Source organism: Coregonus clupeaformis, chromosome 37 (assembly GCF_020615455.1).
Source record: "Coregonus clupeaformis isolate EN_2021a chromosome 37, ASM2061545v1, whole genome shotgun sequence".
In the NCBI taxonomy this organism is placed as follows: domain Eukaryota; kingdom Metazoa; phylum Chordata; class Actinopteri; order Salmoniformes; family Salmonidae; genus Coregonus; species Coregonus clupeaformis.
In genome coordinates this window covers 25,012,338-25,035,786 of record NC_059228.1, presented here as the reverse complement: position 1 = coordinate 25,035,786, position 23,449 = coordinate 25,012,338, and the positions used below count along the sequence as shown (strand labels likewise).

Genomic DNA, 23,449 nt, shown 5'->3' with positions numbered 1-23,449 from the left:
CACAAGGTTTGTGTGATCAACAAGTCTCTAATGGGATTGCGCCCATCACCTGCCTGGAGACATCATCCTTTAAACAATATTTAAAGGATGCCATTAGGATACAGCTCAGGAGAACTCCTGGTTTATTATGGCATTGTAGCCAATACCACATTTCTGTCAACTGGCACCAAAGTTATTTACTCACATCATTTCAGACAGAAGAAGTTGTGGAGCTGCTCAAATCCAGAACTTCTAATAGACTACGCTTGATGAGCAGTTGACATGGACCCTATTGCTTATTTTGGGTAAGATAGTATGAAATCTATGAGCTGTTCTGGCTAGCACAAGCCACTCATGCAAGGCTACTTACTATTTGTACACAGTCTGAAATCTGCGCTCACAACTCGCAAATATTCTTATGGTTTAATATGGCATTTTTTCTTTATTTTTTTCCACCACATCCTGTGATTGAACTGTATCTATTGTCTGGACATATTCTCCCATTCTTATGCTATTTTGGGAAAGTTTGGCACAGTGGAAGGGTCTTTCCTAAAGGCCCGCTGTTTTTCCTTTGACATTCAAGTAGCCTAACTGTCCTTTGGCTGTGTGTAAACGGTGATTGAAGCTACTTTCCGTCGATTAACTACTTCATTTGATCTATCTGATTGCAAAGGGCACAATTATCCTCAAAGTGTGCTTGATTACACCAGCGGCGGACATCAATATTGGATATACAAACCATTAAGGGGTGTGAAAGTGTATCTAATTAATGGGCTTCCGTGGAGAGGTCTTTCAGGGCTGACTGGCACATTGAGATAAAAGACAACTCTGATATTTCATGCTTGCGCTCAGGTTGAGCTAGTGAAGGACACGGGATAAAAGAGGCCACCAAATGGGACAGAGTGAAGCTCTGCTCTTCCCATGGCCTGCAGTTCACTCCCACACAAATTATGTCAAAAAGTTTGACATTTTTGAGACTGGTGTGTGTTCATAAAATACCATTACCAACATGCGTGTTTAGGTCTACAATGTCATGGCACCAAGGGAATATCCAGAAAAGGCACCAAAACAGTTCCTGTACCGGGTAAGAAAGCGAGGCTGAAGAGAATGTGCTTGCTTCTCTTGTATGCTACAGAAAAGGTTTGGCACTTGGACCCCATCTGGTGGTTCCATAACGGTATAGACAATGAAGAAGCAACGTCGCCATACAAATATTGCCTACCTGAACACGAACTGGCGCTACAGTATGTCTGGTGGTTCGGTTTGGTGCTTTAGCTTTTAACCAAGGTATAAACCATCGTGGCTTAACAAGAACCCCTTTGATGGGTTTAAATGATCACACAGAGGTGACACGCTGTTAGGCCTCTGGGAATACACTGTCGATTAGTCTGGTTACTGGCATTTGAAATACTTACGAACCAGATGAAACATCTCTGAAAAGTGGAAGGTCCTCCTGTCAAAGCCTACCAGTTGCTTTCATTTGAATCAGGCTACATTGGGGTGAACAAGAAGATGCTCACCTTTTGCTCTCTCTTGTGGCTGTTGGTGTTTCCTTCTCAGTATTATTGACTTGGTGTTTTGAATAGAAAATCTTAACTTAACATTAGATTGGCCACATGAAGAAAAGACACCCAGAAAAACCCCATTGAAAAGTATGTTGTCTTTTTAAAGAGTGTACATGTGGCACAGAAACATAACAAAAACACAAGGAAAATATATCAGGCAACTCACATTGTAACTTTTGGGGATTCACAAAACAGTGGCAATTAAAGCAGTAAGGGTCTGTCAAATTATGAATGACAAAGTGGTGTACAAGAAACTGAAATGTTTGCAACCTATTCTATGGATCCCAACATCACGGCAACAATAATGTTTCAAATAAGTAATGCAGGCCTAGGCTATGTGTTCATGTCTGTGGCGTATGATCTGGATTATGTGTGGCTTGGGTTGCATATGCTCGTACATGAGTGAAGATAGAAGCAGAATTCCTATTATAATCTCTTGGGCCTTTGCAAACTCAGCACTTATTTAAATTAAAAAAAGATTGCCAGTGCTAAGCATTCCCTCTCAATTTAACAAAGCCTTTTCAATGGGCTAATAGGTCATATACTTTTCAGACCAACTGTGCCGACAACTGCAAATCATCTTTGCCATCTCTATCTGATTGAAGTGGTCATTCAAAGTGGTGGTTTATCCATCATATTGACATGTGAGTTTCTGTGCTCATTACCACAAAGCGTCTCAGAGTAGAAAGCTGATCTAGGATCAGGTCCCAAACTGTCTATATAGTCTTATTCATTATGATCTAAATGAGAAACGGATCCTAGATCAGCACTCCTACTCTGAGAGGCTTTGTGGATAAAGGCCCAGGTCTCAGTCTTCAGGTGCAACCACCACTATCATGTCCAGAGGAGAGCATGTCATTGCAGTCACAATGCAGTCAGTGTTTCTACTTTGTTTCCATATCATGTGCACTCAGTTTAGGATACATATCACTTAAATATATATTTTTGTGAAGGGGGAAAAGGAGCAAAGGAGAAAAATACTGTTTTATAGACAGACTTTCAGTTGTTGTCTACAGTGTTTACCATTTGATTGTAAAAAAAAAAAAATATATATATATATATATATAGTGCCTACGAAAAGTATTCAGACCCCTTGACTTTTTCCACATTTTGTTACGTTACAGCCTTATTCTAAAATTGATTAAATAAATAAAAATCCTCAGCAATCTACACACAATACCCCATAATAAAAAAGTGAAAACAAGTTTTATTGACATTTTTTGCAAATGTATTAAAAAGAAAATACAGAAATACATTTTTTTACATTTACATAAGTATTCAGACCCTTTGGTATGAGACACGAAATTGAGGTCAGGTGTATCCTGTTCCATTGATCATCCTTGAGATGTTTCTACAACATGATTGGAGTCCACCTGTGGTAAATTAAATTGATTGGACATGATTTGGAAAGGCACACACCTGTCTATATAAGTTCCCACAGTTGACAGTGCATGTCAGAGCAAAAGCCAAGCCATGAGGTCGAAGGAATTGTCTGTAGAGCTCCGAGACAGGATTGTGTCGAGGCACAGATCAGGGAAAGGGTACCAAAACATTTCTGCAGCATTGAAGATCCCCAAGAACACAGTGGCCTCCATCATTCTTAAATGGAAGAAGTTTGGAACCACCAAGACTCTTCCTAGAGCTGTCCGCCTGGCCAAACTGAGCAATCGGGGGAGAAGGGCCTTGGTCAGGGTGGTGACCAAGAACCCGATGGTCACTCTGACAGAGCTCTAGAGTTCCTCTGTGGAGATGGGAGGGAGAACCTTCAGGCCTTTATGGTAGAGTGGCCAGACAGAAGCCACTCCTCAGTAAAGGGACAACAGCCCGCTTGGAGTTTGCCAAAAGGCACCTAAAGACTCTCAGATCATGAGAAACAAGATTCTCTGGTCTGATGAAACCAAGATTGAACTCTTTGGCCTGAATACCAAGCGTCACATCTGGAGGAAACCTGGCACCATCCCTATGGTGAAGCACGTTGGTGGCAGCATCATGCTGTGGGGATGTTTTTCAGCGGCAGGGATGGGGAGACTAGTCAGGATCGAGGGAAAGATGAACAGAGCAAAGTACAGAGAGATCCTTGATGAAAACCTGCTCCAGAGCACTCAGGACCTCAGACTGGGGCAAAGGTTCACCTTCCAACAGAACAACGACCCTAAGCACACAGCCAAGACAACGCAGGAGTGGCTTCGGGACTAGTCTCTGAATGTCCTTGAGTGGCCCAGCCAGAGCCCGGACTTGAACCCGATCGAACATCTCTGGAGAGACCTGAAAATAGCTGTGCAGCAATGCTCCCCATCCAACCTGACAGAGCTTGAGAGGATCTGCAGAGAATGGGAGAAACTCCCCAAATACAGGTGTGCCAAGCTTGTAGCGTCATACCCATGAAGACTCGAGGCTGTAATCGCTGCCAAAGGTGCTTCAACAAAGTACTGAGTAAAGGGTCTGAATACTTATGTAAATGTGATATTTCAGTTTTAAATGTATTATACATTTGCTAAAATTTCTACAAACCTGTTTTTGCTTTGTCATTATGGGGTATTGTGAGTACATTGATTAGGGGAAAATAACAATTTAATCCATTTGACAATAAGGCTGTAACCTAACAAAATGTGGAAAAAGTAAAGGGGTCTGAATACTTTCCGAATGCACTGTATATGGAAAGCAGCCATCTATGGACAGTGTGACAACAGATGTAACGTTTTGAGTCGCTTACTGTTCATGCAGTATTGAAACGATGACATGACGTTAATTGGGATGCCATTGATTTAAGGCACTTGCATTGTTCTACTGATGAATGACTACTAGTGTTGGACATTGAGGTACTGAACCACAAGTGTAGAGAAAATGATGAATGAATGATTAGCGTCACTCATAAAACATAACCATGCTGGTTGTCCAGTCCACCAACTGTTTTACAAAACTGTTTTTAAAATAGACCTACTCCAATATATGATTGATGCACACTTCATAGTTATGTCAACAAGGAATAGTAATTGGTTGCTAACTGTTCTACTATGTATTTATCATTGTCCTCTGGATTTAGCGGTCACTTGTATGACTTTAACTAAACACGGCAAATCATTGTCCTCTGGACTTTAACTAAACATGGCGACAACAGAAGTGTCAAATATTAAACAGACTTGTCACTTAAGTTTACAAACCAACACAATTCTCTAAAGAAAGCAAGCAAGTGCATTACAAAGTAATCAAGCACTTTAATATCAATACACAGTAACAATAACCAGTGCTCATAACGTTTCATCCATTCATATTTAATTCAGTACCTGTATTTACATTACTGTAGAAACGACAGCACTGAAGGCATTAAAACCCCATTAAAAGTGGTAAATTAAACTACTGTGGCGTGAAAATATGACTTACCTAATTAAAGGGATGCCATTTATATTGATTGGTTAGTAACTGCATGATGAAAGAGCAACTCATAGGATGAGGATGTCAGACATTTGCAATACATAGGGTTGATGTGTAGCTAAGAGCATATAGTGGACTTATAAATTACATCTTTATTATCTGATCGTCCAATGCCTGTGAAATGAAAGATGGTCCAAGAATCTTCGCTGTTGTTGTTGATGAAGTTTGTTAATAACTGCATAATAACAAATTGCTTTGTAGAAATGAGGGATGAATATGTGTGACTGATTACATTTGTAAGCAGGACATTTGAAGCACAGAACAGAAATGTTGCTTTTTTTAAGGTAAGTAGCTGCTGCATTCAGTGTACATGAGTAAAGTAGATGAGTGTAGCAGCCTATGTGTGAGAATGTAACTTCAAATTGTATCTACATATACTCTGTGGTTCTAAAAGTAATATTAAGAGGAACAGTAACATTCACGTTCGTCATGAGCACTTGGTACCTGTTTGACTTGTCAGACTAAGATCCTGTTTCCCTATTGAGGAGGGCCAGATACCAGATACTGTAGGTACTAGGTACTGCTGAGCCGAACCTCAGGGACCAGCCTGTCCATTTGTCTTGGAGAGAAAACAGGGTGCAGAGGGGAAGCCTTCCAAACATGGACCCAGCCTGTCTGTTTGTGTCTGTCCAACCTTTTAGGAGCAGTGCAGGTGTGTGGCCGCAACAGAAAAATAATCTTCCACCCTATATATTTTACTTTTTTTATCGTTCCTTTTTGTGTCCTTACACTCTCACATATATTGTACATACACTCATTCTCACATGCTCTCTCTGCTAAATGAATAGGCATTGTTTTAGCTCCAGGACTTACCTCAGTGTGTGTGTGTGTGTGTGTGTGTGTGTGTGTGTGTGTGTGTGTGTGTGTGTGTGTGTGTGTGTGTGTGTGTGTGTGTGTGTGTGTGTGTGTGAGAGAGAGAGAGTGAGTGAGTGAGAACACTGAGGAAATGATAAGGTCATTAAATGCTAGTCCCAGAGCCACGCGTAGCGAAGGCATATCGGTGACCCAGAGCGGTTGTGGTCCTCTTCCTCTCCTCCGACCTCCTCTTCCTCTTTATCGCAGTCTTTAGAATGCAGCTATATCAGGAAGTAGGCCCCCAGGCCAATGACAGAAGAGAATTTGGTATTGGGGGTGGGGGTGGGGGGTGCCGTTTAAAAATCGGTGTCCCAGCCAGAGTTGTCATCTGGGGGCGGGTCTTCATTGTCCTCTGGGAAGCTGTCAAAGTTACTTGTGTCCGTTGGTGATGTCACCTGATTGACAGACAAAGACAGAAAGAGAATTGAACCACTTAAACCTTTTATGAAAGCAGCTTGCTGCTGAAATGTTGGTTCGTGACTTACATTAGGGATGATAGGGGGTGTCAGCGTTCCCTTCCGTAGACCTTCCCCGTTAAAGCCCTCGAACCATCTGGAAATGTATAGAAACTGTTATAAATATCTAAATGTGAGAAGATTAGTAGAATAATATGGCTATCCATATCCATGAACTTACTTGTGCTTTTGGATGTCTTTGACACCGTTTTTCAAGTTTCCCAGTCTTTCCGAAGGATTGTCCCTAAAATGTACACATCTTTAAATTCTCTACTAAAGACCAAATGATATTAAAGGTCCAATGCAGCCATTTTTAACTCAATATCAAATAATTTCTGGGTAACAATTAAGTACCTTACAGTGATTGTTTTCAATTAAAATAGTCAAAAGTAACAAAAATAACTTCTTAGCAAAGAGGAATTTCTGTCTGGGAGTGGTCTGAGTGGAGAGGGGAAAACTGAAAATGAGCTCTTATTGGCAGAGAGGTTTGGAACTCTCTTTCTTATTGGTCTATTATCTAATTTACTGCATGTTGATGTCACAATGTAAGGCCAAAACTCCCTCCCATACCAAAACAGGCAGAAATTTCAGGTGGTCTTTTCAAACAAATCTTACACTAAAAGGGCATACAATTCACAGTATTATTCCAACCTCATAGTGTGGAAATATACAGTATATAAAACACAGGGAAATCATGTTTTTGACTGCACTGAGGCTTTAAACAGTAATTGTTGAGGGTGGACCAAATGGTTTGGGACTCACCTGCATAGTTTTTTTATTAAGTTGGCAGCGTTTTTGGTAATCTTCTTTGGAAATTCAATCATGTCGATGCCCCTCAGGATGATGTTATATGTTTTCATGGGATCAGGGCCAGAGAAGGGAGGGCTGGAAGACCAGGGTAGAAGTAGACACTAACATTTCTCCCAATCTAAGTTTACATCTGGCCTTTCACTTTTATTTAAGAGTAATTATCAGGTTTGTCTGTATACCTGCCGGTGAGGAGCTCAAACATGAGGATTCCTAGAGACCAGTAGTCAGCTGAGATGTCGTGGCCTTTGTTCAGAATGATCTCTGGTGCCACGTATTCTGGTGTTCCACAGAACGTCCACGTTTTCTTCCCAAACCCTATCTTCTTGGCAAAGCCAAAGTCCACCTAAACAAAGGACATGGGAAAATACATTCTTAGAGGCAACCTGCAGCGTTAATAGATCAAAGGGTTAGAGGTTTGGGCCATCAAGCTTTGAATCCACAGTGTGTGTCCCTTACTAGCTTGGCGTAGCCCCTGTGGTCCAGTATAAGATTCTCTGGTTTGAGGTCTCTGTAGATGATGCCTTTGGAATGCAGGTAGGCGAATGCTTCCACCACACAAGCTGTATAGAACCTGGTGGTGGAGTCCTCAAACGAACCCCTGGAGAAGGAAGTGACAATAATCTCTAAAATAACCATCATATTTTAAACAAGCTCACATTGACCAGCTCTTCCACAGACTCACTGAAACACATGCGAGGCACAATGAAATTAGTTGAAATATTGACCTGACATGCTGGCTAGGCCGGCCACGTTGTTATTCAATAATTTCATCCAAACTGGTCGCGGGTGTCAATGGGCGTCTGCGTAGCCAGGCGCTAAAATAGATCTTGGTTCTATTTTAGAAGCTTGACGCGTTGCAAGTCCCACCTCTCCCAACTCTACTCATTGATTTTCACGAGCATACTAACCCACGTGGGTGATTGAAAGATGAACGCGGAGAGATAAATCAAATAACTAACTAACTAAAAACTAACTAGGTTTCCCCTTTTATCTGTGGATTAATTGTCGGAGTAGAGAACACATGATTTTGTATGACTAAAAAATCTACAAAGATCCAGCAAAAAAAAGGAGCACATGCATTTCAGGTAAAATAACAACCTAATGTTTATCTCCCAGGACAAATTAGCTCGCAACAGCAAGTCAGCTAAATGTCTATGAATGTTTCATGTGTGTTTCGACCTGTCCCCAAATTAATATAGTTGATTCACAGTTGGTTTTGGTATTTTAATCTGCGTGTCATGAATGAGTCTGGTGGGGATAGACAAAATCAACATGCGCACGATGGTGCATGCGGGTGCACACGGGGAGCCGGTTTGGTCAAGGTATAACACTCACCGGTCTCTAAGAATGGTCCACAGCTCTCCTCCCAGACAAGCCTCCATCAGCATGTAGAGATACTTACTGTCCTTAAACGTCCTGTATAGTCTGAATACGAAACACAGAGTACAAAGATATCAAGACAGTGGCGGGGGGAGGGTGGGTCCTCTGTAGGTTTTACTGTGAATTAAAAGTGTCTGTGGACAGGCATTGCATGCGTGTCTCTACCTGACAATAAAGTCAGAATGGGCCTCCTGCATAATGAGTTTTTCAGAGCGGATATGCTCCTGCTGCCGCGTGTCCACGATGTGACGCTTCTTCAGGATCTTCATGGCAAAAGTCTTCAACTCATCACTCTTCAGCTGGACCTGTTGACACAGGAGAGAGGAGAGCACTGTTAGCTGTAAGCAACAGTTCAATGACACATCAATGCACTACAATGTAAGTTGCAGCTTCTTAAGCTTCCGAGTGTGGACTTCCCATACTTGTCGCTAGAATCCAGAAGACTAAAGAGTCCCTTTACAAGTCAGAATGTTGAATTAACTGTCCGTGGAGTTCACCCTTATGCCGTTGGAAATGTTAGACAAAATATCCATAGGAAAGTATTATTAAACCGACTTCAATATGCGGGTCTCTGTGCGTGGCTCTCATGGTTTGTTTGTTCATCACCTGAGGCACGCGCACACCACGTAAATACAAGCAGGCGATACATGCATTCTAACCAAACTCGTGCAGGTGTTTACATGGTTTTGCGCATGTGCCAGGTGATAGAAATCGCAACGGCAGTACCAGCATTTAAAAAAGTCGGTTTAACAATACTTTTCTGTGGATATTTTGTCTCATATTTTTTGCACAAGAACCATCCAAGTGGACAACTGGCAGAGTAAGTTCAAAGGACAGTTTATTCAACATTTTGGCTACACAACGCTATTCAAGGCACCTTTCATTAAGCTATAGCTTGCTATTAGGTCAGGAGGCCGACAAGTAGCAGCTGTGGTTCCTACCAGCTCTACGCGGCCAAAGCCACCAACCCCCAGTGTGTCAAAGATGTTGAAGTCAGCCAGATTGAGGTTGGAGAAGAAAGCGTTCTCTGCTTCGTACCTGCAGGGACAGACAACAAGGACATGTTAACTTTGAATTAGTACTTCTTATTTTAATCTTCACTGATTAAGACCTGGGACAGATGGTGGAATCTCTGGACAATCCTTGACATTGATCAATTAACTAACAGGTAGAACAAAAACTGCCGTACTCCAGACCTATTTAATGTCCTGAGTCCTGACCTCTATCACAACATAGAACTTCCATGTCCCTGTCTGTCCCCATTGCACCAGAGACAGAGGGGGACAGAAGTCACATGAGATGACTCCTCTGGGACCAAATGCCGTGCTTGGCTAGGCCTGTCACTCCCAGTGTCCTCTCTGGTTATTGTTTAATCCAGTGGGCCTTATCAGCTCAGTAGTGTGATCGAGAGGATCAGGACAGATAGAGGCCTGAGCCCTGAGGATAAAGGGTTTCTGGGTCAACCAAGCCAAAAGATCTTCAACGCCTTCAGCCTCGGGTGCATGCCAAAACAATCACCATGACGGTGGAGTGGTTCATACTTTTCCATGTGAAAGGGGAGAGAGCAAGGACAGCAGCTTCACAGCGATTGCAAATGTCGCACCTGTCCAGCCACATTAGCCCATACTGGAATTATTTCTGGACTTTGTGACATTACCAGGAAACATCTGGGCCCTAGTGATGAGCTCCAATCACAGACCTCCTTACTAGAGGGCAATTATGTTTATGATGATGACTCTGTGTGTGGTCTTCTCCACAGTCTCACATATAGGTGTTGTCTAGAAGGTGTTGTCATTTGAACCAACTCTGCCAATTGGTACAACTGTCTGTCTGTCTGTCTGTCTGCCCTGTGTAGTATCTTAAACAGTCTGGGATTGTGCTGACGTTTACAAAAGTGTGTTATAGGAAACGTGGCTCTTTTTGCTGAAACATCTGGAAAGCATTACTAAATTCCTGGAAAAGAGGATATGTAATGGCCAGTGATTGGATGTTAGAATCACGCCATGCTCTGGCCATGTACGATATAATGCCATGTCTTGAACAGAGAGGGAAGATAGCAAATTACTGATTGGCTGTGCTGTCTCACAGATATCTGCAGAATCTGTCAAATTCCGATGCTGGAACCTTTGTTATAATAAACCTTTAAAAACAGAGTACAGTGTCGGCGGATCTTCTTATCATCACAAGCATGGACCAGCAAAAGTGTTTCTTTTAGGCACTACATAATGGCGACGAGGAATGGGGCGTCTTGCATCTTCTCTCAGCGTTCCATTCATGGGCTACGAAGTGACTCCCGCTCAAGAAGCATGCAAAAAAGGTGAGATTTCTCACAAACTTTGGGCGCTGGTCGGTTCGTGTGGCTGTGTGTGTGTGTGCGCTGGGGGGGATGCACCGTCTAAGAACTTGTGTGTGCGTTTTGCTGGTGTTTGCTGTGTGGTAGGAGTTCCGTTCTAAATTCTCTAAATTAGTTTGCGTTGAGAACAACGCAAAAAGTGGGGAGTGTCTGTAGGGCACACCGATTTGGACACACATATTTTGCCTTGAATAAAAGTGAAAGGAGTGTCCAATGAAAGGCTTAGAGGATAACAGCGTGAAATGAGTTAACAGTATACTTTTAAGGCGCCGTTAATTTAAGGAAGCCCTTGTGAGACTAAGGCATCCATATGATGGCCGTAAAACCAGGGGAGTTGTTAGATTGACTCTCTGGTCTGTTCTGGGAACAGTGAGTTTGTACGACATATATTAAATTGTATGTAACCTCTTGGGATATAGTTGACGAATTGTATATCCAATGTCGCCTCTCATTTAATGTCGTCAACTTAAGGTAGCAGAAATTTAGCAAAACAATTTTAAAGACAAAGAAACGGCGATGGGCATGCCTTGTGTGAACGGATCCTGTATGTGACAGAAACGTAGCCTGTGTGTGTGTGTGTGTGTGTTTGGGTGAAACGCAGTGAGTTTGGCTGCGTGCTTGATGACTTCCAGATGTGTGTCGACTAAGGCTTTGAGCAGAGTTTTTAGTCTCTTGTAAATAAATGTGTTAGGTATCTTGGTTTTCAAAAGTTAAGCCCCTAGAGTAAAAAGTTAAAACCCCTACAACACAGTTAAGGTTAAATATCTTATGAGTCTCTGTTTGTGAGAACGTTTGTAATTCTTAAACTATATAAACTATGAGCCCCCTGGAAGGACTATAAGTTTAAAAGATCTTATGAGTCTCATAGTTTACTAACTAATCATGAGCCTACAGGGAGGACTTTTTAAGAGTGTATAGAGATGTTTTGTAATTGATAACAGCATAACTATAAATCTGCAGATAAGTGAAAGATAACAAGCTTGGTAGTGGGTTTGTGTTCTGTGTTCTGTATGTTCTATGTGTTCAGTTTGTGAGCTCTGTTAAAGTCTAAACAGTTATTGTCTATGGGAGAAGAGAACGGAGCAACTTTTTATAGCTCCTACCACTCTGAAATCACATTGGTGACTGAACTGCGCACGCGTAGGATTCATGAGTTAGCCACTCCCCTGCACTGAACTGGAGAGAGAACGGGAGAGTCCGTTTTCAGTGCAGACAAAATAGAAAACGGGAGGGGGAATTTTGCACACAAGTGAAATCTTCTCTTGAATTAACTATTGCTTGACTGTAAAACTGTTTGGTTGATAATCGGTTGAGTTGGTGAATGACAGATATATTGACGGATTAATAATAATAATAATAATATAAATGAATAAAATAAAATGTTATTGAGCTATTTATAATATTCCTGAGTTAAGCTGTTTGCTTATTTCTTAGCGTGAATGTGGAAAAAGTATAAACTAAACTCTTCTTTGTTCTTTTGCCTTTCTGTCATACGAGAGACGAGAAGGAGGAGACAGAGAGAGAGGGAGAAAGAGGAGGGGCTGACATCAACTGACACCAGTGACGGCAACCCTGTCCAAATCAAGGCCAGTGCTGTCATTATTCACAAATCTACTTTCCCTTACAGGATATAATTGATACATTGTGTTTACATAGAATATTTCATGTTGTGACCATTTCGCAAGAGCTTGGCAACAGACTGATGACTTTATGTAATTGATAATTGCACATTACAGTTTCCGTGAATGACTTGTATTGATTAGAGTTGTCTTGGAAATCCAGCATTAACATTATTCTGTAAAAATTAAGGTAATTAGGTGCTTATTAAGCAATTGGGTTGTGAGTTGGTACAGATCTTTTATTTTTAATTGCTCTGGAGTTGACTACTTTCCTTTACCTTTCCTGATCGGATGTGGTAAGACTGCCACCAATCAATAATTTGGTAAAATAGAATTCACAAACAAATTGATTTATTGATTGATTAGTAATTAGTTGATTGATTTGATTGATTGGTTTGCTGATTGGAATATTAATTGATTTGGTTTTGTGTATTTAATCGATTGATTGATTTGATTTAATTAGTTGATTGATTGATTTTAGTAATTGATTGATTGATTAGTAATTCATTGATTGATTTCATTGATTGGTTTGTTGATTGGATTAATTGATTAATTGATTTGATTAGTGATTGATTGATTGACTTGATTGATTAGTTTATTGATTGGATTAGTGATTGATTGATTGATTTGATTTTTTTGATTGATTTAATTGGTTAATTGATTGATTGGATTAATTGATTAATTATTTTTTAATAAAAAAATAAAAATAAAAAAAAGGAGGGAAACAAGAGGAAACACATAACATAGTCATTACAATGGGGAAAAAGATATCAGGACTATGAAAGTCATTACACGGGTTGAAATAGGGTAATCCTTTAATTAAAGTGTTGCTAGGTTATCCGGCAAGTGAAACAAAAATTGCCCTTCATTCTCAAACAGAAATTGATAAAATATTTCAGCGATAAGATAGGTTCAAAAAGTAGAGCTTGGGGATGTTTGTTCTCAGCTTACAATGATCATCCAGGAGTGATTATTGCATCAGAAATATAGATTAATAATAGATAGGGTACCCGCAGAAACAACGATGAAGATGAATCCAGAAGACGGAAGAAAATGAGATGTCTGGAACGTGAAGGAGAAGAGGATGATGAAGATGAGAGTGATTCAGAAGAGATCATGGGTGGATATGACCCTGTCATCAGACAGGGGTTGGCAAGAGAGGAAAGAAGAAATGGAGAAGTGGAAGAAGTAACACGACTGGATGAAGACCTCAAGAATTGAAGGAAAAGAATAATACAGTGAGGCCAAAGGAAAGGCCACTGGTAAGAAGATGATATTTCAAGAACAGAACTTAGAAGAGAACCTTTTGAAGAATACTGATATGTCAACAACGAAAGAACAAGACGAAGAAACTCTGAAAACTCAATCATACAACTGGTGGAGAAGAAGAAAAGAAGTGTTGGTTATGATCAATCAGAGGGAACCGAATCAACAATCACTGCTACAGTTTCAACTGAACAAGGTCAAATGCAACTGTACCAGCCACAACTAGTGGTACAAGTTGTTTCATATCCATAGATAGTTTCTGGAAAGAAATAATTTCAGAGGAAGATACAGGAGCAAGTGAAGATCATCTGGAGGACAGGTGAACCCTTCAGAGGAAAGGAGCAAGAATTCTAGAGGTGCCCAGAAGATCCGAAAAGGAGGAGTTTCAACTGATAGCACCGATTAGAGAAGAAGAGAAAAAGATCCAACAATTGAAGTGAAAATAAACAATGGACTATGGGAAGTAATGATGGATAGCAGAAAGGCTTTTATCTGTGTTCAGCCTGAAGAGGTTACACATCTCACTATGTCAAATCAATAATTATGAGAAGGATTTGGAGGAGTGAAAATCAGCGATTTCTGAAAATGATGATTTTGGCTCAAGGACAAGGAGAGTCATAAGCTGTACGGAAGATAAATGAATGTGTTTGAAGTGTGAAGATGGATTGAGAATCTATGGAAGAAGAGATGTTGAAAAAAGTTCAAGAATGTTTGTGATATCAAAGAAGGACTGATATTGAACTCAATTGAGGTGAAAGTTGAACTTCGACCAGGAGCCAGACCTCCTTGGAAGAATCAGTATCCATTGAAAGATGAAGCAATCCAAGGAATTGAACCATAAATTGAAGGACTTTCGAAAGCAAGTGTTTTGAAGACAATAGAAAAATCGTTAGAGTAGCACTCAATTATTGTTTTGGAGAAACCATGATGATTTAGGAAGCTATGGGTTAGCTAATGTTGTAAAAGGGGAGATTAGGATAAAGATCATAAAGGAGTAGAGTTTTTGGGAACCATATTTTCTTGAATAGATTGACTATGTCATAGGTAGGTGCATAATCTGTCCGAAAAATAATGTGTGACTGTTATTCTTGGTTACATTCATATACCAAGAGGTTCATAAGATGCTCAGTCGGTTGCAAAGTTATTGTGTAAAGAAGTCATCAGCAGGTGGGAATTTCCGATTTAATATACTCAAAAGAAAATGGGAAAGAGTTTTTGTGAATAAATCAGTGAAATGGTTTTTGAAAAATTAGATAAAGAAAAATTGGAAAAAGTCAGACTAAAATGTTATGAAAACTAGGGTTGAAATAACTCTAGGAAATTTGGAATATCTAATTGTGGGATGATTATATTATTGTGATGAATCAAAGGGGGAAATGGAATTCATATCATTTTTGGAATTCTTATATTATTGCTGATATTGATGTTTTAATTTGCATGTGTTGTTTTGCAAAAGATACTGTTTGGTATTTTCTTTTCTTCCAGAAGCATATGGGGGAATATGTAGAGGGACTCAAATACTCAAACATGGACAATATGAATGGACTGGAGGAAGTGGAACAAGGAAGGAGTGGAAATGTTCCGATTCCATCATCAACGTCGCATTGAAAGATGACACTGTGGAGGAGATGAAGTGTTATACTCTTACTACACTCCAGTGTTATATTCTTTCTGTATTAATTTTTGAAGAATTATGTTTTCTGTGTTGGGTACATGTGGGGACCTCAGATGTTTTTGTTTATTTCGTTGAAGTTTAGGGATATGGGGTCTAGGCAAGGACAGAGAGAATCCACAGGAGGGTCCGATGGGTCGACCAGCCTGAATGTGGACATTTTGATTGTATTTTGTTTGCTGGGGTTTTTCATATGTATTCAATTGCATCATAGCTTAAAATGTATTCATGAAGATGTGTGAATTGATCTGGAGTACTTAGGTGGTCGCCTAGGGCAGAGGGGCCGTGAGAGAATTTTCCTGTCTTGACTGACTGATGGATATTTGGAATGAAAGCTGCCAGACAGGTTTTTCGCTCTTACACTCCATGACAATTCATTTACACTCCATGACAATTCATTTACACTCCATGACAATTCATTTACACTCCATGACAATTCATTTACACTCCATGACAATTTATTTACACTCCATAATAATGTATTTACATTACATACAAAAATGTGTCTATATAAACATGTGTTTAATCTCCATTAATTTTGGTTTATTGTTAAAGTTACTCAAGAGCAAGAATTGTTATTTGTCATAATCCTATTCTTTTTGTTTTCGAGACTTAATTAGTCTCGAAGGGGGGAATATGTAGTATCTTAAACAGTCTGGGATTGTGCTGACGTTTACAAAAGTGTGTTATAGGAAACGTGGCTCTTTTTGCTGAAACATCTGGAAAGCATTACTAAATTCCTGGAAAAGAGGATATGTAATGGCCAGTGATTGGATGTTAGAATCACGCCATGCTCTGGCCATGTACGATATAATGCCATGTCTTGAACAGAGAGGGAAGATAGCAAATTACTGATTGGCTGTGCTGTCTCACAGATATCTGCAGAATCTGTCAAATTCCGATGCTGGAACCTTTGTTATAATAAACCTTTAAAAACAGAGTACAGTGTCGGCGGATCTTCTTATCATCACAAGCATGGACCAGCAAAAGTGTTTCTTTTAGGCACTACACCTGTTTCCCAGAAAAGGGACATGTTTAGCAGGGGCAGCGAGGCCCACTAGTCCCTGAGCACTGAGCACGACTCCATTGGGCTTCACCAGCCTCTCCTTTCATCACTCCCTTCTACTCTACCCATCTCCTGGAACACAGCCCAGACTACACTCCAAAGAGGGTGGCCCATTTACAGCTCAGGGTGACTGACAGCTGATCCCTCTCCCTGTCAAGAGTTTTACAAGTCAAGGGGTGACAGCGAGGCCCACTTGTCCCTGAGCACTGAGCATGGCTCCATTGGGCTTCACCAGCCTCTCCTTTCATCACTCCCCTCTACTCTACCTACAGTGGGGAAAAAAAGTATTTAGTCAGCCACCAATTGTGCAAGTTCTCCCACTTAAAAAGATGAGAGAGGCCTGTAATTTTCATCATAGGTACACGTCAACTATGACAGACAAATTGAGGAAAAAAAATCCAGAAAATCACATAGTAGGATTTTTAATGAATTTATTTGCAAATTATGGTGTAAAATAAGTATTTGGTCACCTACAAACAAGCAAGATTTCTGGCTCTCACAGACCTGTAACTTCTTCTTTAAGAGGCTCCTCTGTCCTCCACTCGTTACCTGTATTAATGGCACCTGTTTGAACTTGTTATCAGTATAAATGACACCTGCCCACAAGCTCAAACAGTCACACTCCAAACTCCACTATGGCCAAGACCAAAGAGCTGTCAAAGGACACCAGAAACAATATTGTAGACCTGCACCAGGCTGGGAAGACTGAATCTGCAATAGGTAAGCAGCTTGGTTTGAAGAAATCAACTGTGGGAGCAATTATTAGGAAATGGAAGGCATACAAGACCACTGATAATCTCCCTCGATCTGGGGCTCCACGAAAGATCTCACCCCGTGGGGTCAAAATGATCACAAGACCGGTGAGCAAAAATCCCAGAACCACACGGGGGGGACCTAGTGAATGACCTGCAGAGAGCTGGGACCAAAGTAACAAAGCCTACCATCAGTAACACACTACGCCGCCAGGGACTTAAATCCTGCAGTGCCAGACATGTCCCCCTGCTTAAGCCAGTACATGTCCAGGCCCGTGCTAGAGTGCATTTGGATGATCCAGAAGAGGATTGGGAGAATGTCATATGGTCAGATGAAACCAAAATATAACTTTTTGGTAAAAACTCAACTCGCCGTGTTTGGAGGACAAAGAATGCTGAGTTGCATCCAAAGAACACCATACCTACTGTGAAGCATGGGGGTGGAAACATCATGCTTTGGGGCTGTTTTTCTGCAAAGGGACCAGGACGACTGATTCGTGTAAAGGAAAGAATGAATGGGGCCATGTATCGTGAGATTTTGAGTGAAAACCTCCTTCCATCAGCAAGGGCATTGAAGATGAAACGTGGCTGGGTCTTTCAGTATGACAATGATCCCAAACACACCGCCCGGGCAACGAAGGAGTGGCTTCGTGAAGAAGCATTTCAAGGTCCTGGAATGGCCTAGCCAGTCTCCAGATCTCAACCCCATAGAAAATCTTTGGAGGGAGTTGAAAGTCCGTGTTGGCCAGCGACAGCCCCAAAACATCACTGCTCTAGAGGAGATCTGCATGGAGGAATGGGCCAAAATACCAGCAACAGTGTGTGAAAACCTTGTGAAGACGTACAGAAAACGTTTGACCTGTGTCATTGCCAACAAAGGGTATATAACAAAGTATTGAGAAACTTTTGTTATTGACCAAATACTTATTTTCCACCATAATTTGCAAATAAATTCATTAAAAATCATACAATGTGATTTTCTGGATTTTTTTTCCTCATTTTGTCTGTCATAGTTGACGTGTACCTATGATGAAAATTACAGGCCTCTCTCATCTTTTTAAGTGGGAGAACTTGCACAATTGGTGGCTGACTAAATACTTTTTTTCCCCACTGTATCTCCTGGAACACAGCCCAGACTACACTCCAAAGAGGGTGGCCCTTACAGCTCAGGGTGGCTGACAGCTGACCCCTCCCCCTGTCAAGAGTTTTACTATTCAAGGGGTGATGGGTAAGGCCAAGAGATTTTCCTGACCAAGTGACCTGAGGAGGGAAGCGTTAAAGCTCAATTCAGACCTACCTCAGTCATAAGCTCATTTGATGTTGTAAGAATAGTTTATGACCACTAGATGGCGAGGTTGTATCATTGTCATCACAGGTAAAGGAAGTTCAACTGAACATTCAGTAGAGAATGGAAGAAATTAATTCAAATGTATAGAATTCAGTGGAGGCTCCTCAGAGTAGGAAGGGGAGGACCATCCTCCTCAGTGAATTTCATTTAAAAAAAAATAGTGAAACATTAAAAAAGTTATCATTTTTAAATAAAACTATACTAAATAAATTCACGTCACCAAATAATTGATGAAAACACACTGTTTTGCAATGAAGGTCTACAGTAGCCTCAGCAGCACTCTGTAGGGAAGCACCATGGTGTGGCCGGAGGACAGCTAGCTTCTGTCCTCCTCTGGGTACATTGACTTCAATAGAAAACCTAGGAGGCTCATGGTTCTCACCACCCTTACATAGACTTACACAGTAATTATGACAACTGCTGGAGGACGTCCTCCAACCTATCAGAGCTCTTGCAGCATGAACTGACATGTTGTCCACCCAATCAAAGGATCAGAGAATGAATCTAGTACTGAAAATAGCTTGCTAGCACTGCAGTGCATAAAATGTGGTCGGTAGTTGACTCAAAGAGAGAGAAAGACAATAGCTGAACAGTTCTGAACAAATGAATTCCTTCCAAAATTAAGGTTAAGCAAGAGAGGGAGAGAGAGAGAGAGAGAGACAAGCTACAGTACATGTGTTTGAAATGTCCTTTAGAACAGTACAGCAGAGAGCCGGCCAGTGGTGTTCATTTCCAGTCAAGCGTTTGAATTCAACTGGTAATTGGATGGTGATCTGGTGACCCAAGGAGGGTTTATGAAAATACAGGCTGGGGTGGGGCCTGAGACCAGCACCAATCGCATTGTTTCCCTTCTCTGTCAATGATGTCACACTCTTTAAATAAGCTCTCATTCTCTACTGACCCTCCTATCAACCCACACACAGTTGTATTTTTTTATTTTTTTTACTTTCACTTTCACTTAGATAGCTAGTTTAGCTTACTCAATCACCCGACTCAAGCAGAGAGGATGCTATGTTAGCTAGCTTTTGGTTTTATTAATTTATTGCCACCAGGGCCCATCGGTGTAACTGCTAAACTGCGGGTTTACAAACACGTTAGTTCTAGTAGCTACAGTGGGGAAAAAAGTATTTAGTCAGCCACCAATTGTGCAAGTTCTCCCACTTAAAAAGATGAGAGAGGCCTGTAATTTTCATCATAGGTACACGTCAACTATGACAGACAAATTGAGGAAAAAAAATCCAGAAAATCACATTGTAGGATTTTTTAAGAATTTACTTTCAAATTATGGTGGAAAATAAGTATTTGGTCACCTACAAACAAGCAAGATTTCTGGCTCTCACAGACCTGTAACTTCTTCTTTAAGAGGCTCCTCTGTCCTCCACTCGTTACCTGTATTAATGGCACTCGTTTGAACTTGTTATCAGTATAAAAGACACCTGTCCACAACCTCAAACAGTCACACTCCAAACTCCACTATGGCCAAGACCAAAGAGCTGTCAAAGGACACCAGAAACAAAATTGTAGACCTGCACCAGGCTGGGAAGACTGAATCTGCAATAGGTAAGCAGCTTGGTTTGAAGAAATCAACTGTGGGAGCAATTATTAGGAAATGGAAGACATACAAGACCACTGATAATCTCCCTCGATCTGGGGCTCCACGCAAGATCTCACCCCGTGGGGTCAAAATGATCACAAGAACGGTGAGCAAAAATCCCAGAACCACACGGGGGGACCTAGTGAATGACCTGCAGAGAGCTGGGACCAAAGTAACAAAGCCTACCATCAGTAACACACTACGCCGCCAGGGACTCAAATCCTGCAGTGCCAGACGTGTCCACCTGCTTAAGCCAGGCCCGTCTGAAGTTTGATAGAGTGCATTTGGATGATCCAGAAGAGGATTGGGAGAATGTCATATGGTCAGATGAAACCAAAATATAACTTTTTGGTAAAACCTCAACTCGTCATGTTTCGAGGACAAAGAATACTGAGTTGCATCCAAAGAACACCATACCTACTGTGAAGCATGGGGGTGGAAACATCATGCTTTGGGGCTGTTTTTCTGCAAAGGGAACAGGACGACTGATCCGTGTAAAGGAAAGAATGAATGGGGCCATGTATTGTGAGATTTTGAGTGAAAACCTCCTTCCATCAGCAAGGGCATTGAAGATGAAACGTGGCTGGGTCTTTCAGCATGACAATGATCCCAAACACACCGCCCGGGCAACGAAGGAGTGGCTTCGTAAGAAGCATTTCAAGGTCCTGGAGTGGCCTAGCCAGTCTCCAGATCTCAACCCCATAGAAAATCTTTGGAGGGAGTTGAAAGTCCGTGTTGCCCAGCGACAGCCCCAAAACATCACTGCTGTAGAGGAGATCTGCATGGAGGAATGGGCCAAAATACCAGCAACAGTGTGTGAAAACCTTGTGAAGACTTACAGAAAACGTTTGACCTGTGTCATTGCCAACAAAGGGTATATAACAAAGTATTGAGAAACGTTTGTTATTGACCAGATACTTATTTTCCACCATAATTTGCAAATAAATTCATTAAAAATCCTACAATGTGATTTTCTGGGAAAAAAAATCTCATTTTGTCTGTCATAGTTGACGTGTACCTATGATGAAAATTACAGGCCTCTCTCATCTTTTTAAGTGGGAGAACTTGCACAATTGGTGGCTGACTAAATACTTTTTTTCCCCACTGTATGTTGTCTATGACGTGACAAGGATGTAGGCTGTGTGAAGTGGTTAGCGGTCATGATATGAAGGTTTGGCTTGGAAAGGTTTTTTCGCCTAGTCACTAGCTGATGTGTTGTGCACTGAAGTCCACTAGCGAAGGGAAAAGGTGAGAGGAGGACATCGTGTAGATAGTTGCGAGATGGAATTATATATACAACGAGCAGAGTGATCATGCTGTTTGTATGTGGCTGCTATGAAAGTGGATTGTGCTTGCGCGTGATCAGGGGTGTATTCTCTCCGCCGATTCTGTTTAAAAACGTTTCTTAAACGGAAGCAAATGGAACGAAATGGACATAAACATACCTGAATTTGTCCAAAGAAACTCTCATTTGCAAGTGTTGGACTAATGATTATACCCTAGATCAGCTAAATGCAGGCAAGAGTGTGCAAGGTGGTATTGAATGTCACTGTCTGTCACCTTGACTGTAAATTTTCTTTCATAGGCTAGGTTGTAGCAACCTCATGATGGGTACAAGGAACATTTGAGTATCATGTAGTAGCCTAAACCTATCGATGTTACATTGAGCTGGATGAATGGAATATGAATGGCAGTCATTCAATATGCTGTAATAGAAATAAGGCCATGCTCATCAAAAAAAGAATCATCCTCCCTCATCTTAAACAGCACCAACCGCCACTGATAGAATTGCAGAAAATTGCAGTGTGATGAAAAAATATAGTGATGACTCATAATTCAACTCATAAGGCGGCAGGTAACCGAAAGGTCGCTGGTTTAAATCCCCGAGCCGACTCAGTGAAAAAGAAAAGTCACTTAACATAATTGCTCCTCTAAGTCACTCTGGATAAGAGCGTCTGCTAAATGACTCAAATGTATAACCCGCACACGGGTCATGAAATACTGTGTGGATGATATTTAATTGCGATGTTTTTGGCCAGATATTGCAAATGCGATTATGAATAGCAATTTTAAACACTTGGTCGAAAACTTGGTAATTCCATCAGACATGGTTAAAACAATTGTCAGGGTAGAGATGATCACTTCTAAAGTGAGATATGATCATATTAATGAATACATACTGTGCTAATCTTTTCCAACATTGTTATTGGCTACATATGATAATAGATAGGATTATTACACCTACATATTAACAAACACATTTTTAACATGATCATCAAAATACATTCACCAGCCAGTTTATTAGGTACACCACCCCTTTCAGTTTATTAGGTACACCACCCCTTTCACGAAAATGGTTCGATCCTACAGACAGTGAGTCACGTGGCTTGCTATATAAAGCAGGCAGACAGGCATCGAGGCATTCAGTTACTGTTAGAATGGGCAAAATGAGTGACCTAAGCGACTTTGACCGTGGTATGATCGTCGGTGCTGGGCGCGCCGGATCCAGTATATCGGAAACGGCCCCCCTCGTGGGCTTTTCATGCATGACAGTGTCTAGAGTTTACCGACAATGGTGCGACAAACAAAAAACATCCAGTCAGCGCCAGTCCTGTGGGCGAAAACAGCTCGTTGATGATACATTTGATGTGTTGCCTCTTGTTGTCGTCACAAGTCTGAGGCACTTTCTGCACAACACTTGCATTTGGTTGACATCGGTTTGCCTAAAGACTAAATACTGCCATTGGCCTACTCTGAAGATGCGCCCTTCTTTGGCACCAAATCGACGTTGTCGTTAGCAGCACTCATGTTTCCGACACACACACAGGTAAAGCTGTTTCTCTCCTCACCAGAGTGAAACTGTGCAGAGACTGAGAGTGCCAGCTTGTGATTGATCAGCATCCTCTGTGCATGTAGAGAGTGAATGAACGAAGTCTAGCGCATCTCATTGGAGGCGGCACCGTAGTCTAGTTTTTGTTGTATTAAGGGATGGATCGAAATCTACAGGATGGTTACTTGGAGGAAAATGGGGGAGGGTCATGCTTTTTCAATTTCAGTCATTTGTAATTGATGAAATTTCAATATTTCTCAGTGTTTTATAATTAGTTGCTTATTAGGCTATACTGTATATCTTGTGCTCAATACCGCCCCTCATCTCTGATTCTCTGAAATATCAAGTGCGCCTATAGGCTATTTAGTGTGGTCTCAATCAAATGATCCATAGCCTATAGGCTATAGGCTACGAAGTGCATGCTCGGAGAAGCACAGAGCAAAGTCATATTTCTAAGATAGCTGCTGGGACGG

The 23,449-nt window shown here is 41.2% G+C and overlaps 1 protein-coding gene across 2 annotated transcripts in view; it reads right to left on the bottom strand.

Moving 5' to 3' along the window:
* Positions 1-4,739: 4,739 nt before the first annotated feature.
* Positions 4,740-23,449, bottom strand: part of LOC121553393 (cGMP-dependent protein kinase 1) — a 169,753-nt gene continuing 151,043 nt past the window's right edge. For both annotated transcript variants that reach the window (XM_041866461.2, XM_041866460.2), the window contains exons 10-18: positions 9,418-9,514; positions 8,642-8,781; positions 8,432-8,521; positions 7,553-7,694; positions 7,276-7,439; positions 7,049-7,171; positions 6,468-6,530; positions 6,317-6,383; positions 4,740-6,226 (exon numbers count right to left, since the gene is read on the bottom strand). In XM_041866461.2, coding sequence (XP_041722395.1) covers positions 6,128-6,226; positions 6,317-6,383; positions 6,468-6,530; positions 7,049-7,171; positions 7,276-7,439; positions 7,553-7,694; positions 8,432-8,521; positions 8,642-8,781; positions 9,418-9,514 — 985 coding nt within the window. In that variant the 3' untranslated portion in view covers positions 4,740-6,127. The remainder of the gene's footprint in view (positions 6,227-6,316; positions 6,384-6,467; positions 6,531-7,048; positions 7,172-7,275; positions 7,440-7,552; positions 7,695-8,431; positions 8,522-8,641; positions 8,782-9,417; positions 9,515-23,449) is intronic.